Below are 15,953 nucleotides of genomic sequence, written 5' to 3' on the forward strand. Positions count from 1 at the left end.
TTTGGTCTTTAGATCCTAGTGATAGCATTTTCTACCTGCCTGCATGGTTCCCCACTGGCAGAGCGCATTCAAACTGCAATAACTCCTTTTCTTTTCATTATAGGTAGCTCACTGCTGGTCTACAATACTCCATCCCACACAGAAGCTTCCTCACGTCTTGCCACCAAAGAAGGTCAGTCTTTTGCATATAAATGTCCTGGCTTCCTGTGCTCTCACGATGTTTTTGACTGGGTTAAAACTAGACCTTTTTAATAATATCCTTGGCATGAAAGTGTTCTGATCTCCTGTGCATGCATAGCATGGTTAAAATGGAATAATTCACAATTTGCAGCTCTGTCCATCCTGAAAATCACATCTCTGCTTCTCCAGCCAGCGTTGTGGTATAAAATGTGTATCTGTTGTTTTCACATTTGTGTGTTACTGAGTTGGTGAACTAATGGTATATTTTCTGTTCTTCGTGTGAAACAGTTTGAAATGTCAGATACATAGCAAGGACTGAGACACTATTTCTCTCTGAGTGAGTTCATAGTGGAAAGGATAAAATTTTCTTACAATAAATTCCACTACTGAATAAAGGCCACTCAGGTCTTCCAAAACCATTCATGAATCTGTCAGCTGGTTTTAACCAGCAAGGAAGACCAAGTGTATCCTTTTGACACTTTCATTTTCTTTTTCAAATAACACCAAATTTTTAATCTATTAGAAATTCTGATCATGTAGATGGGGCTTAGAAACCTTGAAGTTTAAAAGTTAATAACACACTTGAGGCTCCTTCAGGCTTTTGAGTTGTTTGCATATCCTTCAGTCAAGTTTTTCGGGTTTTCCTCTGCAGCTACAGTCCTATTCCTTTTTCTTATTTTTAATGAAAAATGGGGTTCTCAGTCACAATAAAATTATGGGAGCTGGTGTGATGGGTGTGATGCACATCCCTTACCTAGGTAAGACAGTAAGTCACAGTCGGAGAGTTGAATTGCTAAAGGCCAAATAGGTTGTTTAAAACCAAAAATCTGGTCCCGTGCTCTATAACTTACTGTGTAGGAATAGGAGCCTTGAGTTTGGTCTTCCTTTCCCTTTGTGTAACTGCAGGAACATTGGTTTCGTTCGCTGAACTGTGTTCAGCTCCTCCATTTGAAAAGCTTCTGGGCAAAGTGTGAAATCTCATGTCTGTCACATGAGATAACCCACCTAGAAGCAGTCTGCTCTCATGCCGAGACAGTTTCCTCACCTCGCATATAAATGTTTCTGTGCTTTTCAGGAGAACATGGCGTCATTGATGAGCCACAAGTTTGCATTTCAAAGAATAGTGGGAAAAGGCAGAAAGTCTTTTATTTAAGCAGCTGGAGAGACAAAATCCCCCATTTCACTGAAAGGCTATAGCAAACTGAGGTCACACATTTAACAAGCTTCTGCATGGCGCGTCTGGCTGCTTCATTGACTAGCACTGCTCTTAGAGCCAGCACTTTTTTCTCGTTGCACCACGCTGCATTTCATCTCCGGCATCTGTCTTGGACCCTGGACACAATATCAGTGCTGGTTTTTACAGCAGCCTCTTTTGTCCAGCATGTAACTATCCACTTGAGCTGTCTGTTCCCTCGCATGATGCTCTCTTTTTACCAGACGGGCATGAGTTGATAAAACATGGTGCATTACAGAGACGAAGCCATTCAGGCTTTTCTGTGACTATTTCGGTGCTAACAGTCATCTATTTAAAATTAAGAAAAGCTCGGCTTGTTCCTATTTGAATAAAGCAGACACACATGCATGTGCTCCTCCACAATTTCGCCCATAAACATACACGCACATCCAAGACTGCTCTTTCTGTCTCAAGCCAGGTGGTTGCTAAAAATAAAAGGAAGAAAGCTGCAATTTTTTTTATTAAAAAGAAATGCTCTGTGTAAAATTGCAGTCCTCTGTTTTTTTATACTCTTCATCTTTGCAAGTGGGGCCTAGAGTCACTCAAGCAGAAAGAAATTTGAGGGAAAAAATGTTCCTCCTCCTCCATTTTTACTGCCCTCGTATGTGTTTCTTTAGTGCAGCTGACAGAAGTTTGCATTTGATTTCTGTCAGCTAGGTGTTCTTAACTTTACATCGTACTTTCATCATGTGTCAATAAAGGACAAAACACACCCATGGGACAGTCAAATAAAAATGAAGAACTAGCATCGAAATGTTGAAATCCCATGTATTCCTCATCCATTTCTTCCTACAATGCATAAATTTCCTCTGCATTCATTTGATGCCTGAACACTGTTCTAGGATAAACCGACCCACTTCAACCTACTGTAACTGATTCACAAGATAAGACGACAGGATAAGGGACACAGGAACATGACAGGCTGACAGATAAGGAATTGGGGGAGCAGAGTGAAGTGCCTTGTCCAATATCGCAGAAGAAACTCGTGATGAACGTAAAACCGGACTTGGAATTCCTCAGCCTCGGTCTAGTCTGTTAGGCAACAAGATTTTCCTTGCTTCCTTTTAAGGTTTTTTAATGGGCTGTGTTCAAGACAATGATATTCTTTTGGAAAAGGCATTTCAGGTTAAAAATCATGATTTTTTATAAGTATTGTCTTGTCTCCTTAACTTCTCAAAAGAGGAAACGTTTTTCTTTATGTTAACGCATCTTGAATCTACTAATCCTGTAAATATTTCTTCTTTCTATGCCTGTGAATAAAAACAAACAAATTTTTCTAACTGCCTTCCCTTGAGGACTCGGAAGCAGGAGGAGGTGATGAAATAGTACAATACATGTCAGAGACAGGAGAAAAATACTATTTTCTTCACTCCTCCTGTAATTTTTCTTGTACGTTCTCTAAGATCACATATCTAATGCAAATGACCTGCTTGTGCAAATTCCAGGGAGAAATGAATGCTTTTTGCGCACGCTATGCTTTATACAACGTATCCCATCCGCATACTGTAAAAAAGAACCTACATGGCAAAAAAAGGTATGGCTGCAACACAGACAGGTGCAGATGTTTCAGATGCAGCATACGGCTCTGCTCTCTCCCGAACTTGTTACAGACCTAGCCGGGCGTGCTCTGTAGCCCCAGCAAGGACGGTGTCACCCAGGAGGGTGCACAGGGCCCCGCTGGACCCGTGGCCCACGCTGGCAAGGGCACCACTGCTTTTGCAGGACTGGGTTTCGTCTGTGGCTCTGGAGGCAGAACCGCCTCAGCTGGTTGCAGCTGCGGACTTTACTCCCTTTTTCCCTTCTATTTTCTGCCCTCTCACTTCTCTTCTGCAATGCCAGCTCTGCATACAGAAGAACCTGTAGCACTGCTTTAGGAGAGTTGAACTGCTTTCGTAGCAGAAACAGATACTGTAAACTTACACAGCTGGTGCACAAAGTGTATGCGTTTTGTTCTCAGATCGGATAGGTAGAAACCTTGTCGTGCTCAAAGGACTCTTGTTGCCTGAGTTTCTTTGCTTCTCAGCCTCATAAACACTCAAAAGTATGGTATTTAGCGTCATTGGTACAAATTGTCTTCAGCTGCCTTTGAGAAATAAATTGCTCTAATGAAAATCACCAGTATTTTTTGGCTAGAGAACAATTTTCTGGAAAATGAAACGAGGTTGCTCTCGTTGCTGAATGGAAAGATTTGTGTCCCACTCCCGGCGCTCCACTGGAGAGATGGTCTGTTTCATTTTCCGTGGCTCTTTGGAGCAGTGACTGACCTACTGTAGGTACTGGAGACATGGGAGAAGAATCTGAGACTGCATTATCTGCCCAAGTCCGTGGAGATTTTAAATTGCTTGCCTTCAGAATGGTGTCACTTTAAGTAGGTTTCCACAGGGAAATGGAAAGTACATTCACATACAACATCATTTAGGAGGCCAAAGGGCTGTCCCTCGTATGGTTGTAAGCATTCTGGCCTCAGTCCAACACGTTTTTAAAGTCTACGCTTACTTTTAAGCATGTTGGGGTCTGTGTAACTTGCGTGTTTAATATACAAGCCTAAATGCTGCGCAGGGTTTGAACTCAAGCAGGACAGTGCTGGCAGTTTCCAAAGAGGCAGAATCATGACGTGTTGATGTGTAAAAGCGCACGTGTCTAAACAGGCAGGTGGGAGTGGCCGGTGTGGTATATCTGGTGCTTTGTAGTATGTGCTGATACGCAGTGAGGTGGGTATTGGCGCAGTGAGGTGGCAGGGTGGGACGAAGGAAGGCTCTGCTGATAAGGGCTACACCCGTGCATCACGCGGGAGAATTTAGTGGAGCGATTTTGCATGGCTGTTTGCTTCCAAATTACAGGTTTGATCTTGTTTAAAAATCTGGATTCAGCACAGCTCTTTATCCTCCAGCACTGTCCTCTGCATACGCCAGGCTCAGCCTAAGGCAATATAAGTTAGCTTAGAATAGTGGTAAACCAGCCCTAGCCCAAAGTCTCATAAATCCAACCTAAACTCAAGCAGAACACAGGAAAAGCTGATGTGCTATCTGCATTTTCAAAGAGGGAAGAAATATGTATCTGAATACACGAATATGGATGTGGGAGATGAATTACAAGGATTTAGTTTGTGGCTATTACGTGTTTATGTTTGCATTGTAAAAGTGTTTGCGTGAACAACATGGATGTTTGGGTATAAGGTGTGTTTGCTTGTATGTTTTGTTCGGTTGTTGGCAAATTTAAGAAGATAAACAAATCAGTGAGCTCTGAAACTCACAAAGAGTGGTTTCCCGCGGGTTTGTACCCATGTGCGTTGTGAGCCCCGAAGGAAGAGTTTTCTGGTGTTGGAGCATTAATACGATCTCTCTCACGCAGGTTCCCGAACAAAATACGGTCTGTGCAGCTGCTTTTCTCGCAGTCCAGGCTGTGATCTCTCCCCTCTTTCCCCAGCGGTTTAAAGGAACTCTTTAAAACTCATCTCTCCCGCTTGGCCAATTCAGTGACAATTTTGGGTGACAGGTTCAAAAGTTTTTGGGGACTGGAGAGAGAGGGGCAAAGAGACCACAGGCAGCATGATTGCATAAGCACGGTTCCCACAGGAAAAAGTCTCAAATTCCTGCATAAAATTCTTCTCTTGAAAAGGCCATTTGTCAGGTCTAAAAGGTTGTCATCTGAAAAATATTGACCAGTTTCAGTAAACCCTTCTTTCGAGTGTGTCAGTAAGGCCCCTTGTTCACAGCAGAGGTTATAAACCCTCCAGTCTCAGTCGTGTCAGAGAAAAAGCAGTTGCAGCTTTATGCCCTCTTAATTGTCTGTACATGCTAAAACATTTGTCGATGATATTTGCGTGCCTGGTGATGAAATATCCATTTTTAGCTCCGTAGCAGAAAAAGGAGAGGCTTTTTTGGTGCTTCTCTTATTGCGACTGTGTGGCCAAACCAGGGATTTATGATTTCAGGAGAGACAGTAGCTAGCGCTCTTGGATTTTTCTTTTTTTCTTTCTTTTTTTTTAATTGTTTTCCTTTGAAATTCCAGAGTTAGTGTTTTGTCTGCTTTCTCCCTGACCCTCTTCGGAGGCAGGCGTGTGTTTTTTCACCAGAAAAACTGGAAACAAAGAATCGTTGTCTTTAAGCTGTAGCAGGCAGGAAACCCAACTCACAAGGGATCACCCTGAGCCAGCGCTGTCCCAGAGTAGACTCCAGTTCTCTGAATTCAACCTGACAGCTTGTCTGGAGCACTTTCTAAGTAACCATTATCCTTCCTTTTCTCCCAGCAAAAGAGCTATTATTTTTTTGCCTAGGGTGCACTGCAAGCAATGTTATTGCACATGTGGGGGGGGGTTTACACGTTTGCTGGGGTGCAGTCCCTCCCGTGAAAAGCTCTTGGAAGCGCTTTGGCTGTTTCCTAAGACAAGACTAATTTTGTTTCCTGATAATGAGTTAAATGGGCAAATGCTGTAACAATGCTAGCTGCAATGTCTGCGCATGTGTGTCTTCCCTTCCCTTTTCTCCTATGTGTATATTGCTGCGTCTAGCTTTTTTCTCCGTGAATATGCGTTTCTTTTTCTTTACTTCTGCATTTGTGTAGCTTTCAATAAGTGCAAACTGCAAGCACGTTAACTCTTTTTCGGGTTTTACCCCACTGTGTGCTGGGGGGTAAAATATGCACAGTGCTGTTTGCATATTTGTGCACACTCGTATGTGTGTTTTGGATGAATGCGTATATACGTGTGCAGAGGGTGCTCAGAAACGTGCCCTTCGGAATGTGCAATCATACGTCTGCGATTTTGCTCGTAGCATGCCTGTCTGCATGTGGCTCTTCGTGTCTGCAGCCCCGCGTAGCTCAGTGACATGTATGTTACTGGGAAGTGACTGCTTTGCAAAGCTGGCTCTGGGAGGGATTCTTAGGACACATACTTCACTCTCCATGCACTGTGCATTGGGACTTCTGCTGCTGATATTAAAAAAAGCAACAACAACAACAAAAATTCTCATTGCTTCCTCCTTTTCTTCATAATGTGTCTTTGTAAGCGTTGCACAGGGTAACTCAGATGTGAATCAGGAAGTTCCACCGCTGCACGGCTCTGGGATGTTTTTCCAGCCACACTTGCACAACTGGGGGCTGTCGCCTATGGCTCAAAGCAAACAGGGAGTGACTCCAAATTTTGGAGGCCAGAGCCCTCCTCCGAGTGGGGGAGCTGAGCGCCAGGCACTAGAGCTGTGGTCTGTAGGAGCTCCTTCGTGTCACCCTGCCAGGCTAAGTCTAATGAGGGAGGGATCATGGGTCTCAAACTGGAGTGACCTGCTTCGGGAGGGACCAGGACTAGCTGAAAAACGCCCCTGTCTGTGCAAGCTGAATGAGTCCCCTTTGAAAATCCCGAATCCTTGTTCTGTGCATGCACTATGTTAAGCTACAGATCCCGTCTGACGCTGGAAATAAGTGGGCTTCAGCCACGGTACCTTAATCCAACACTGGATCTAGAGTAGGAGTTAAATCAGAAATGTTTGATTGCTCTGATCTGTATTTCCATAAGGATAGCAATGCATAACCGGGCTCTCAGCTACTTTCAGAGATTTCCCACGTTAAACCTGTTATTCATGTCCATGCTCTGCAACAGGTTTCTTATGTAAATCTAGCAGTCAGTCCCTTCTCACTTGGTTTGAGTTGACTTCAAGTCAAAAACTAATGTTGTTCCAAGCCTGGACTTTGTTCTTTGTGTCAGTTCCTCATCTGTAAAACAGGTTAATAGCAATGTAGAGATGTTTGACAATTTTTTTTTCAGTTGTGAAATAATCAAATAGTCTGATAATGTAGAGTAGAAGTTATTTTGAAATTATTCTGTACTCAGCTAGTTGCTTCCTCTTAGTGGAGAGACTTAGAATTACTTAATTCCACATATGATCCCTGTACGAGTGATTCTTTAGCGCAAAGAGCAGGACATTGTGGTCCTGAAGCAGAAACGAATGTGTTTGGGGCTTGAAGGCACTGGAAAGTCTTACGCAATCATGAGAACAGTCATAGTAATAGTGGCTGTGAGTGACATACAGCATGACATATGGCGTACGTGCTAAGCAATTGTTTTAATTAGCAGAAATAGTACACTGAAAAGTAATTCATTGCAAAACAAATGATACTGTGGGTGAGACTTCAGGGTCTCAGCGTATACAGTTAGGACACCCGTGTAACTCATACCCGGGCGTATGCCATGGGGCTAAATGTTAAGGGAAGCCAATTGCTGGTTTATGTGAGCCACCGCTTGTAGCTGTTTGAAAAGGCCAGAGGACTCCTGATACTCTGCTCTGCTTTCTTGTCCTGTTCCACCATCTCTGCCACACACTGTCAAACCTCCTGCAGACAAATGATAGCATCCAGAGCCTTCACAGCTTTGTGCTAGGAAAAACTGTATCTAAGCAAATCTCTTGCTGCCGACATTGTAAGGTTATGCACCAAATGTATTGAGCATTTAGCCCATATACTTGGAGCCAGAGTGGGCTCAGGAAGAATCTTACAGACTCTACAACCTTTGTGTTTGCTGCCATCATTTAAAACAATGCGTCTAATGTTTCTAGGAGGAGTTGGAGGTGTTTTTGGCTTCCTCGCCCCTCCAGAAACCCACAGTCTAGGTTTCTTCTCTCCAACTGGCTTTAAACACAACCCCACCTCTTCAATGCGATCTCCAGGAGGTTAAATGACAGGAGTGTGAGGGCTGGACGCTCAGCAGCTTGGCAGGCCTTGCTTACATGTTTGGTTTGCAGCAGTAGTGTTTTTTGTTCCCATGCGCCTACGTTGGGACCTTTCCAAGATACCAGAATAGTGCCAGTCCGAGCCACCACACACAACCTCACTTCAGGAGGAAAAGCGGTGAGGTCCTATGCCCTCCTTTCTCTCTCTCCCTATAAAGTAGTTGCCGCAAAATAGACCCCAAGTGACCACTTAGATTAATCACAAGTCTGGATCCCCTAGGACACCTGGTTCTGCTTTCCCCATTTAGAGAAGCTAATTTACATTCCAGCCACCAAGCCAGGATCCTTTCTTCCTACTGAAGCAGAAGGACTCATTGCAAAAACCAGACTGTGTTCTGCATGGAGAATCCCATGGATCCCATAGCCTGCTTCAGATTTGCAGCCTTCTCCTTCCCCTGATTTGCTTCACTGAAATCTGTAAGGCCAAGTCCTGTCTGGAAATATAGTGCCTGTGCTCCCTAACCAAATAAGACAGGGTATGCAGGAGCACTTCCTGCTGTATTTCAGGTTTGGGGGTTTTTCCGTCACGTGAACTGGGGTGATATGACATATTTTTGTAAAGCACCCCAAGAAGCTGTGGTAAGGAATCCAACAGAAGATGGCTAAATGACTACGCTCGTTGCTGTTGTTATTATCCAGCTGAGTCAGCAAGTCAGCCTTGGTCAGAGCCTGGCAGTGTGCTTCAAAGGGAAATGGAGGCAGTGTTAGTAAGCGGTCAGACAGTTCACTGACGCTTGGGAGACTTACCTTTATTTTCTTCCTGGCTCTGCCCCCATGACTTAGGACAAGCCACTTTCCATCCTTTGGCTTCCTAATCTCCTTGGAGGCATCAACTCCATTAGGCAGAGATTGGTGGGCTCTTTCTATTGCTTAGCACCCACCATGCTGGGGAACCTAGACACCCCTGCAAGTTTGCTGCACGTGTGTTTCCCCAGACATCTTCTCCAAAAGTTAACCCAGGCATGATGCTGCCCACGGGTCTGACAGAGGGAGCTAATGCTCAGACCAGTCGCTCGGCACCTTGACAGTGAGACCCGGCAGTTCATAAAGCAGACAGTGCCTGGCTGGAAAAGAGCTGCCGCTGCTGCCAGTGATGCCGTGAATACAATAAACACGCCGTGCTGTTCCTTCCCAGCCTTGCTTGCAATTAAAGGCACTATGCCAGCGTAGACGGCCTTTCAAATAAGATTCCCCTGTAGCCCCTATAAAGCATTTAGTCCATAAATGACCCAGCCCCGCTGTATCCATCCTAGAACAAAAAGGCCTGACAAATGAGGGTATTACAGGCCCAGTGCCTGTTGTTCCCCTGGAAAGCCTTATCAAGGCTGGTAGCACAAAATAGTGCCTGAATCTGGTTTGACTGCAAAAGCTCCTACGGAGAGAGCAGCATGAAGGGGCTGTCAGCACTCACCGAGCAGCTCAGGAAGCACAGGGACTGTGGGCCTATTGTTCAGCTGAAATCCCCCCCGCCTTGCTTCTCCCCTCCGTCCCAAGCTTTCAGATTTATAAAACACCATTTTTAAAAAAAATGTTTAAGAACTTTTTTAAAAGCTTATCAGAGAGGGTTTGCTCTCTAATACATCATATCTTAAACACAGATTCCCTAATGGCTTGTTCATTGGACTGCATTCAAGCTGAAAGGACTGCTAGGCATCTGGGATGGCCTTTGCTGTGGTGTGGAAATCTGCTTGGGGATTTTAAGCCCGGTTTCCTAGGGAAATGAGTCTGTGCGTTCCTGTGCCTAGCCCACAGCAACATTTGAGCCTCTTAGTCTGTTTAAACTAAATATGATCCAGAGGTATGGGGAACAGGAGCAAAGTAGCACTCAAGTTGTGAGATGGGGGGCCAGGTCTGTAAAGCTGGACTGGCGGCTCAGTTGAGCCTGTCTTACCTTCCCGATTGCAGTGCCGTACCTCCTACACTTACACAGCACAACGTGCAGCCGTTCTCCTCCTCCGTGTCCCACAGGCTCAGCCAGGGGATCCCTGGGACACGCTCCTCAGTTTCTTCCCCACGTCAAGTCCTTCTTTTGTTGCACCAGGCAGTCTGACAAGAAGAAACTGCAGAGGTTTGGATAATTTAGCTCATCTCTTGAACTTTACAGGACAGCCTACCTAATGCCCAGTCTTGATCTTGCTAATTTTGCCATGTTCTAAGCCTTTTCTCAGCCTTCTGCATAGCCTAGCAGGCTGTTTCACTGCTGTGTTATTTCTGATTTACATCTAATTCCAGAGGAATCAATAGACTTTGAAAGGGGAGTTGCACAGCAAAGGATGAGAACTTCCAAATGGCACAGAGGGTGGCAAGGTAGGAGCCGAGGGAGATTTGGGGTGAGAAAGTATAGACCAAGGTTAGAAGGGGTCCGGAGGCCAATGCTACGCAGTCTGTTCCACACAGCCTGATTTCTGGGAAAGCCACTTCATCTGGAAAAGGCAGCTAAAGCCTGGGTAGAGTGCATTTATGCATGTAAATAAATAAAATTATATTTAACCTTCTTCCTAGGCGCGCTGTGAGTGTGAATGTTTGCAAAGCTGTGAGATCCTTAGTTGAAAGGTGCTGTGAAAGTGCAAAGCATTATTAATATCCTTTACCTTACTCATAATAGAGTATGCATTCATTCTGGGGAATTTCTGGACATAAACCAGACAGCTGCAGAATGACATTTCTTGAAAGCATCTATGATTTATTTTCTGCTCTTTAATTCCATTTTGTATTGAACACACATTTGTCATAGGACTGTTGTTCCACTGGGCCTTTTAAGTCTAAAACAGACTTGGGGACCTGATCCTTAGCTGGTATAAATTTGCCTCTAACTTCAGCGTAGCTATTTGCTGATTTACACCACAAGAAGACCTCAGTCCAAGTCTTTTAACTGACTTTCCATAGCGTGGCAAGTTTTGGTGCAAAACCCAAGTGGTTTTAATGACAGATAAGACTCTCCCTGTAACTAACCGTCTGGCTGGAGTTCTGTAGGATCTCTTCGAGCCACTGGGCGTCAGGTCCTGAGAACGATATTGTTTTTGCAGAAACTCGAGTCTCTGGATAGGTTCCCTGGCTCTGCCTTTTCCATTTTGTTTTAAACACGTTCAGCTTTAGAGTCTGGGCCTGGAAGCCGGGAGGGCTGGTGTGGTTCTTTTATGTTGCACGGATTTTTGTGAAAACAAAACAAAAATAGCTTAGTGGATTTGGACTTTTTTTTTTGAGAGGGAGAGAAAGAGTTGGAAACTTGCACTAGCCGAGTGAACACGTTGTTTCAATAGCAACTCCTGTATTGCTAACTATCATATTTAACCCTTCTTGCCATTGCAAAGTCACGCTCAGAGCTAAGTCTCATCCTAACAACACAAGCGTAGCTGCCCCTATATATGCCCACACTTTACTCCATAATCCAGACTCCATAATCCAGAAAACTGAGGCAAAGGGGCTCATCTGAGGTACGCTAAACCTGGGTTAAACCTGGGCTGAGTCACATGCACACCATCCTTCCAGGCTGACGTTTTACATCCTGAAACGTATGCTACAAGGAAACCTATTCAGAGAGGTTTTGAACGATAATTTTGACCAGGCTTAGCCAAACTTCTCTGGAGAACCAAGCCTTGATCCTGTAAAGCCCAAGCAGCCACAGCAGTACCTGCCTGGTCAGCACATCTGATTGCAATATTGGCACTTATTGCTTAAAAAAAAAACCTCAGGAGATGTGTTTTACACTCTTTCCGTGACACTGTGAGCAAAGCAGGCTCCTCCTCTGTGACAAAGTTTCTCCATCTGGAGGAGGAGGAGGATCATCTATCCAGATGATGGCCTATTTATTTACTCAAAACACATTGATGCATCTGAATCGACCAACCCATTTGTAGCAGTTGATTCGCTTTGGTCAATTATCTGACCCAAAAGAGTCAGAGAAAATTGAAAATTTTCAATGAGTTCTGCTGCTTTTTGGAACAGAATTTTTTCCCCAATTGGAAAATAATTTTTGGAAAATTAATTGCTACCTTTCTTTTTAACAGGATCACCATGTAAGTGACATTTCCATTAAAGTTACTTAATGGCAAAACTGTTTCTGATTGAGCTAACCAAAATGTACATTAGCATCTCGATCGGTGGAAATTTCTGAAGTTTTGCCTGTCTCTCTCAATGCAGAACTCTCATGTTTTTTTCAAAATATTTCCCAAAACATTGCTCTAATAGCTGTAGTTGTAATACTTCTGAAGGATATCCCAGGGGAGAAATGAAAGCAGAGGCTGGCTGCAAAGAGGACATGGGAAAAGCCAGTGGCTTTTCAGATCTCATCTCTGCTCTCCTGATTTCAGTCACTGACAGAGCACCAGCCCAAGCTCCGGGTGCCCTCAGACGAAGTTAGGATTTGCACGACGGGTTTCCAGCAAGGAAAATGCCACCCGTGCAAATAGCATCTTATTTACAACACTGACAACTGCTGAGGACTGAGCTTGGGGATCGCGTTCCCCGGTAGCCCCAGGCTGCGAGCCCGTTTCCAGCCCTGCTGCTCCTGGCCCGGCCACGGGAGCAGGGACAGGGCTCCCTTCTGGGGACAGCATGGCTGGGGCTGCCGCCTCCCTCTTTCAGAGCTCTCCCATCGCACTCTTTGTACCAGGCTGAAACCGTAGCGGTTTGTTTTTCAGTCTGATCTATTTGCAGTGGGGTTTGCGGTTTCTAGTAAAAAGGGAAAAAGCAAATAAGTAAAATAAAAATAAAAACAGGCAGATTACATGAGCTCTATTTTCCCCCATTCCCCCCTCTTCCCTCCTCCTCTTTCTCTCCCTCTCTCCCCCTCCCCTTCCCTCTCCCGTCCCTTCTCTGTTTTCCTTTTCATGCCAATAACTAGAAGGCTGTAATTTCAAAGCTGCGGCGGCTTTCCCAGTGCCGGGAGGAATGTGCAAGTGCCTGGGATGTTTCCGCAGGGAGCTGCGCAGCCCCGCTGCGCTGTGCAGCCCAACAGGGCACGAGGCAGTGCTCAATCCTTTCCAGCGGCGTGGTCAGAGGGGCATTTTGAATTTCACTTGAGAGGATGCTTTTACCCCTTTCCCCCCTCCTTAAAATAGCTTCCTTATTGTGCGTGTCAAGTCCTTGGCCTCCCTGGGTTTTAAAGTCGCCATTTATTTTCTGTGAAATAACAGAAGGGTTCATCTCATCCTCCTTTTCTGACTGAGGTCTTCTGTCATCTTGGGATAAGAGAAAGGGGGTCTCCTTCTGGACGGGATGAGTCGCACTCTAAACTCCATTGAGTGCAATGACTATACTTCGTGATCAGAATGCGTCAGGCTCGAGCACTGCCCAAATAGTCCCAACCGCTGTATTTACGGCCTGCTGCCTTTGCGAGAGGGCCAAGGGAGCACAGGAGATATGAGAGAGGAAAAATAATACATCTGCATAATACCAAGCCAGGTGGGACCAAGATACAAAGCTAGACTCTTGCAAGGTTTTTTGGGAAGAGTTGATTTCAACCCCTCTGTGCCTGTTGTCTTTTGTCATTAGATCCCTCCTATGATGCAGTCAGGAGAACAGGATGGGGCAGTAATATGAATTCTGGCCTCACTAAAAGTAAGTTGTCCCAATGGGAATCACAAATTCTGCCATGGAAGATCAAAGTGAGACTGTGGGAGAAGACGGGCATGGCTGGTTTGTGTTACGAGCATCAGAAGGGCAAAAGATTTGGGGATAGTCAGTAAGAAAAGAGCTAGAATCATGTTATGAAAAGAAATAGAAATTGGCACAAATATTTTTATTATTAAATTGTGTATTGAAGATGACAGCACAAACCTCTAATACTTTCAGGATTTGCTTAAGGGGCAGGAGCAGATCCTCCATACAAACATAGACTCCATGTTAACCACCTGCCTGCAGTCCGGTGTAATTTTTTAGGGACAAATATAGGCAGCTTGGGCAGATTCTGAGAGTTTCTTACTGCTTTTCAGAAAGTAAGATTCTACACAAAGCCTAGCAGGCAGATAGGGCCCCTGCTGCATGAGGCCTACTTACACAACTCTTCTTGTTTCTTACTGGTGTTATAGTATCCTTGAATTCACAGTACACTCTGGGTGACATCTCGTTCGAAATATCAGTTCCCTGTCCCTAAAGACTGTATTCTAGATAACATAACCAGCTGACACCAAGCCACACTCTCCCCTGCTTCCACTGCCAGGGCATATCCCTGTGCAGCAGTGCAAGATGGGGACAATTGACTCTCCGTAAGATGCTACCGGGTGCCAATAAATGTGCCAGAACCTGGCTGTCAGATTATACTTCCTTTGCTTTACAGCTTTCTGAACGATGCACATGCTAAATGTGAAGGCTGTTCTTGGAGTTATAGTTTTCTGTTATGAGAAATGATACGACGAGGAGGAACAGATGTTAATGTTGAAGCGATTTATAGAAATGGCTGCGATATTTTCAACAAAATGTTTGATTTGATAAACCCCAAAGTTTTTGCATAAAAAGGTTGCTTTAAAAAAGAGTTTGCATTTCCAAAAAATATTGAAAAAAGTTCCAACATGGAAGAAGGTCAGATACATTTAAAAAAATGCAATTTTCTGTTCAAAACATGGATGTAAACTAGAATGGAAGTTAAGTTGCAATAAAAGACAGAAAATTAATAAAGTGTCCACATAATATTTTCTGCGTATTTTCATTTTACAGTGAAATTTTTAATTTCTAGTGAAATCTCTTAATTTTATAGTGCGATTTCAGAAATATCAGCCCTTAGGGTAAGAAAACTTTTCCCTTCCCAGCCGCTGTTATTCCTGTTCAATGTACCTTGTACTTGCCTTGTTCTCTGTTCATTCCTCCTCTTCTGTTCTAGTACATATAAGTTCTTTCTCTGTCTTTACAGGCCCTCCCGTTGCAGGGACGCAAAATGTGAATAAGACAACAGAACAGCAACGGCCCCAGCCAGGTAACTGTTGATTTTGTCCTTGCTGCATTTGCTAAGTAATTAGATTTGTACTAGATTGGGTGAATAAATGTGTCAAGCAGCACCAACCGTGGGCACAGGACAAACAGGCAGAGCCTTACAGGGAAGTCTCAGGATAATGAGTCAACTGTGACAGAGCAGTGACAGCGATTGTTCCAAACATTTTCTATTTTATGCATTGTCCTTCCCCATTCAAAAGAAAGATCCTTGTTTCAGCTGAGTCATGTGCAGTGCCTAGGATCAGTTGCATCTCCTTCGAAGCATCGTGACATGCCGTGTAATAGGTCGTGAAGCAGTTAGGGGCACGGAGCTGTTTATGCTGCAGCGGTGGAGCATCTGCTCCTTACCTCTTCACCTCTGCTGCAGTGATGTTCAATGCAAGTGTCTCCAAACAGAACCAACGGGGCTTCCCCTGCGTCAAAGCAAACCAAATAGGAAAAGCAAACCCTGTTGGGCAGCAAGCAGTAGTGTTTCCTGCTAGTTTCCCAAGGGGCCTTTGAAAAGCTGAATACCACCTTCTCTGCTTTGCACAGCTGCTTTCTATCCCTTTTTTTTTTAGGGGGTTGGTTCTTTTGGCATCGATTCAATCCACGAACAAATGCTATAGATCCAAATCACCAAAACCAGAGCTAAGCAAAGGAGGAGTGTAAAGATTAGGGCTGAGGAGGCCCCACAAAAAGGGAAGGAATTAATTCCTAATAAATGCATTGTGGGGTTTTCAAGAAACACTCAGCCTCATTGGAGCCAGTGACAAAACTCCTGTTACTCTCATTTGTCTAATGCTCTGTTTGCTTCAGCAAGGGAGAGTAAGGGAGAGTTGGGTGAACATTTCATTGACCTCAGAGGGAAGCAAGCTCGACTGCTAACAAGTGAATTTAAAAATCTCATCTGC

The 15,953-nt window shown here is 44.4% G+C and overlaps 1 protein-coding gene across 3 annotated transcripts in view; it reads left to right on the forward strand.

Annotated features, from left to right (window-relative positions):
- Window positions 1-15,953, forward strand: part of FLI1 (Fli-1 proto-oncogene, ETS transcription factor) — an 89,029-nt gene that overhangs the window by 69,077 nt on the left and 3,999 nt on the right. For all 3 annotated transcript variants that reach the window (XM_082330754.1, XM_082330755.1, XM_082330756.1), the window contains 2 exons: window positions 104-172; window positions 14,981-15,043. In XM_082330754.1, the coding sequence (XP_082186880.1) occupies window positions 104-172; window positions 14,981-15,043 (132 nt within the window). The remainder of the gene's footprint in view (window positions 1-103; window positions 173-14,980; window positions 15,044-15,953) is intronic.

This window comes from Platalea leucorodia (genome assembly GCF_965183815.1).
Source record: "Platalea leucorodia genome assembly, chromosome: 20".
NCBI lineage: Eukaryota > Metazoa > Chordata > Aves > Pelecaniformes > Threskiornithidae > Platalea > Platalea leucorodia.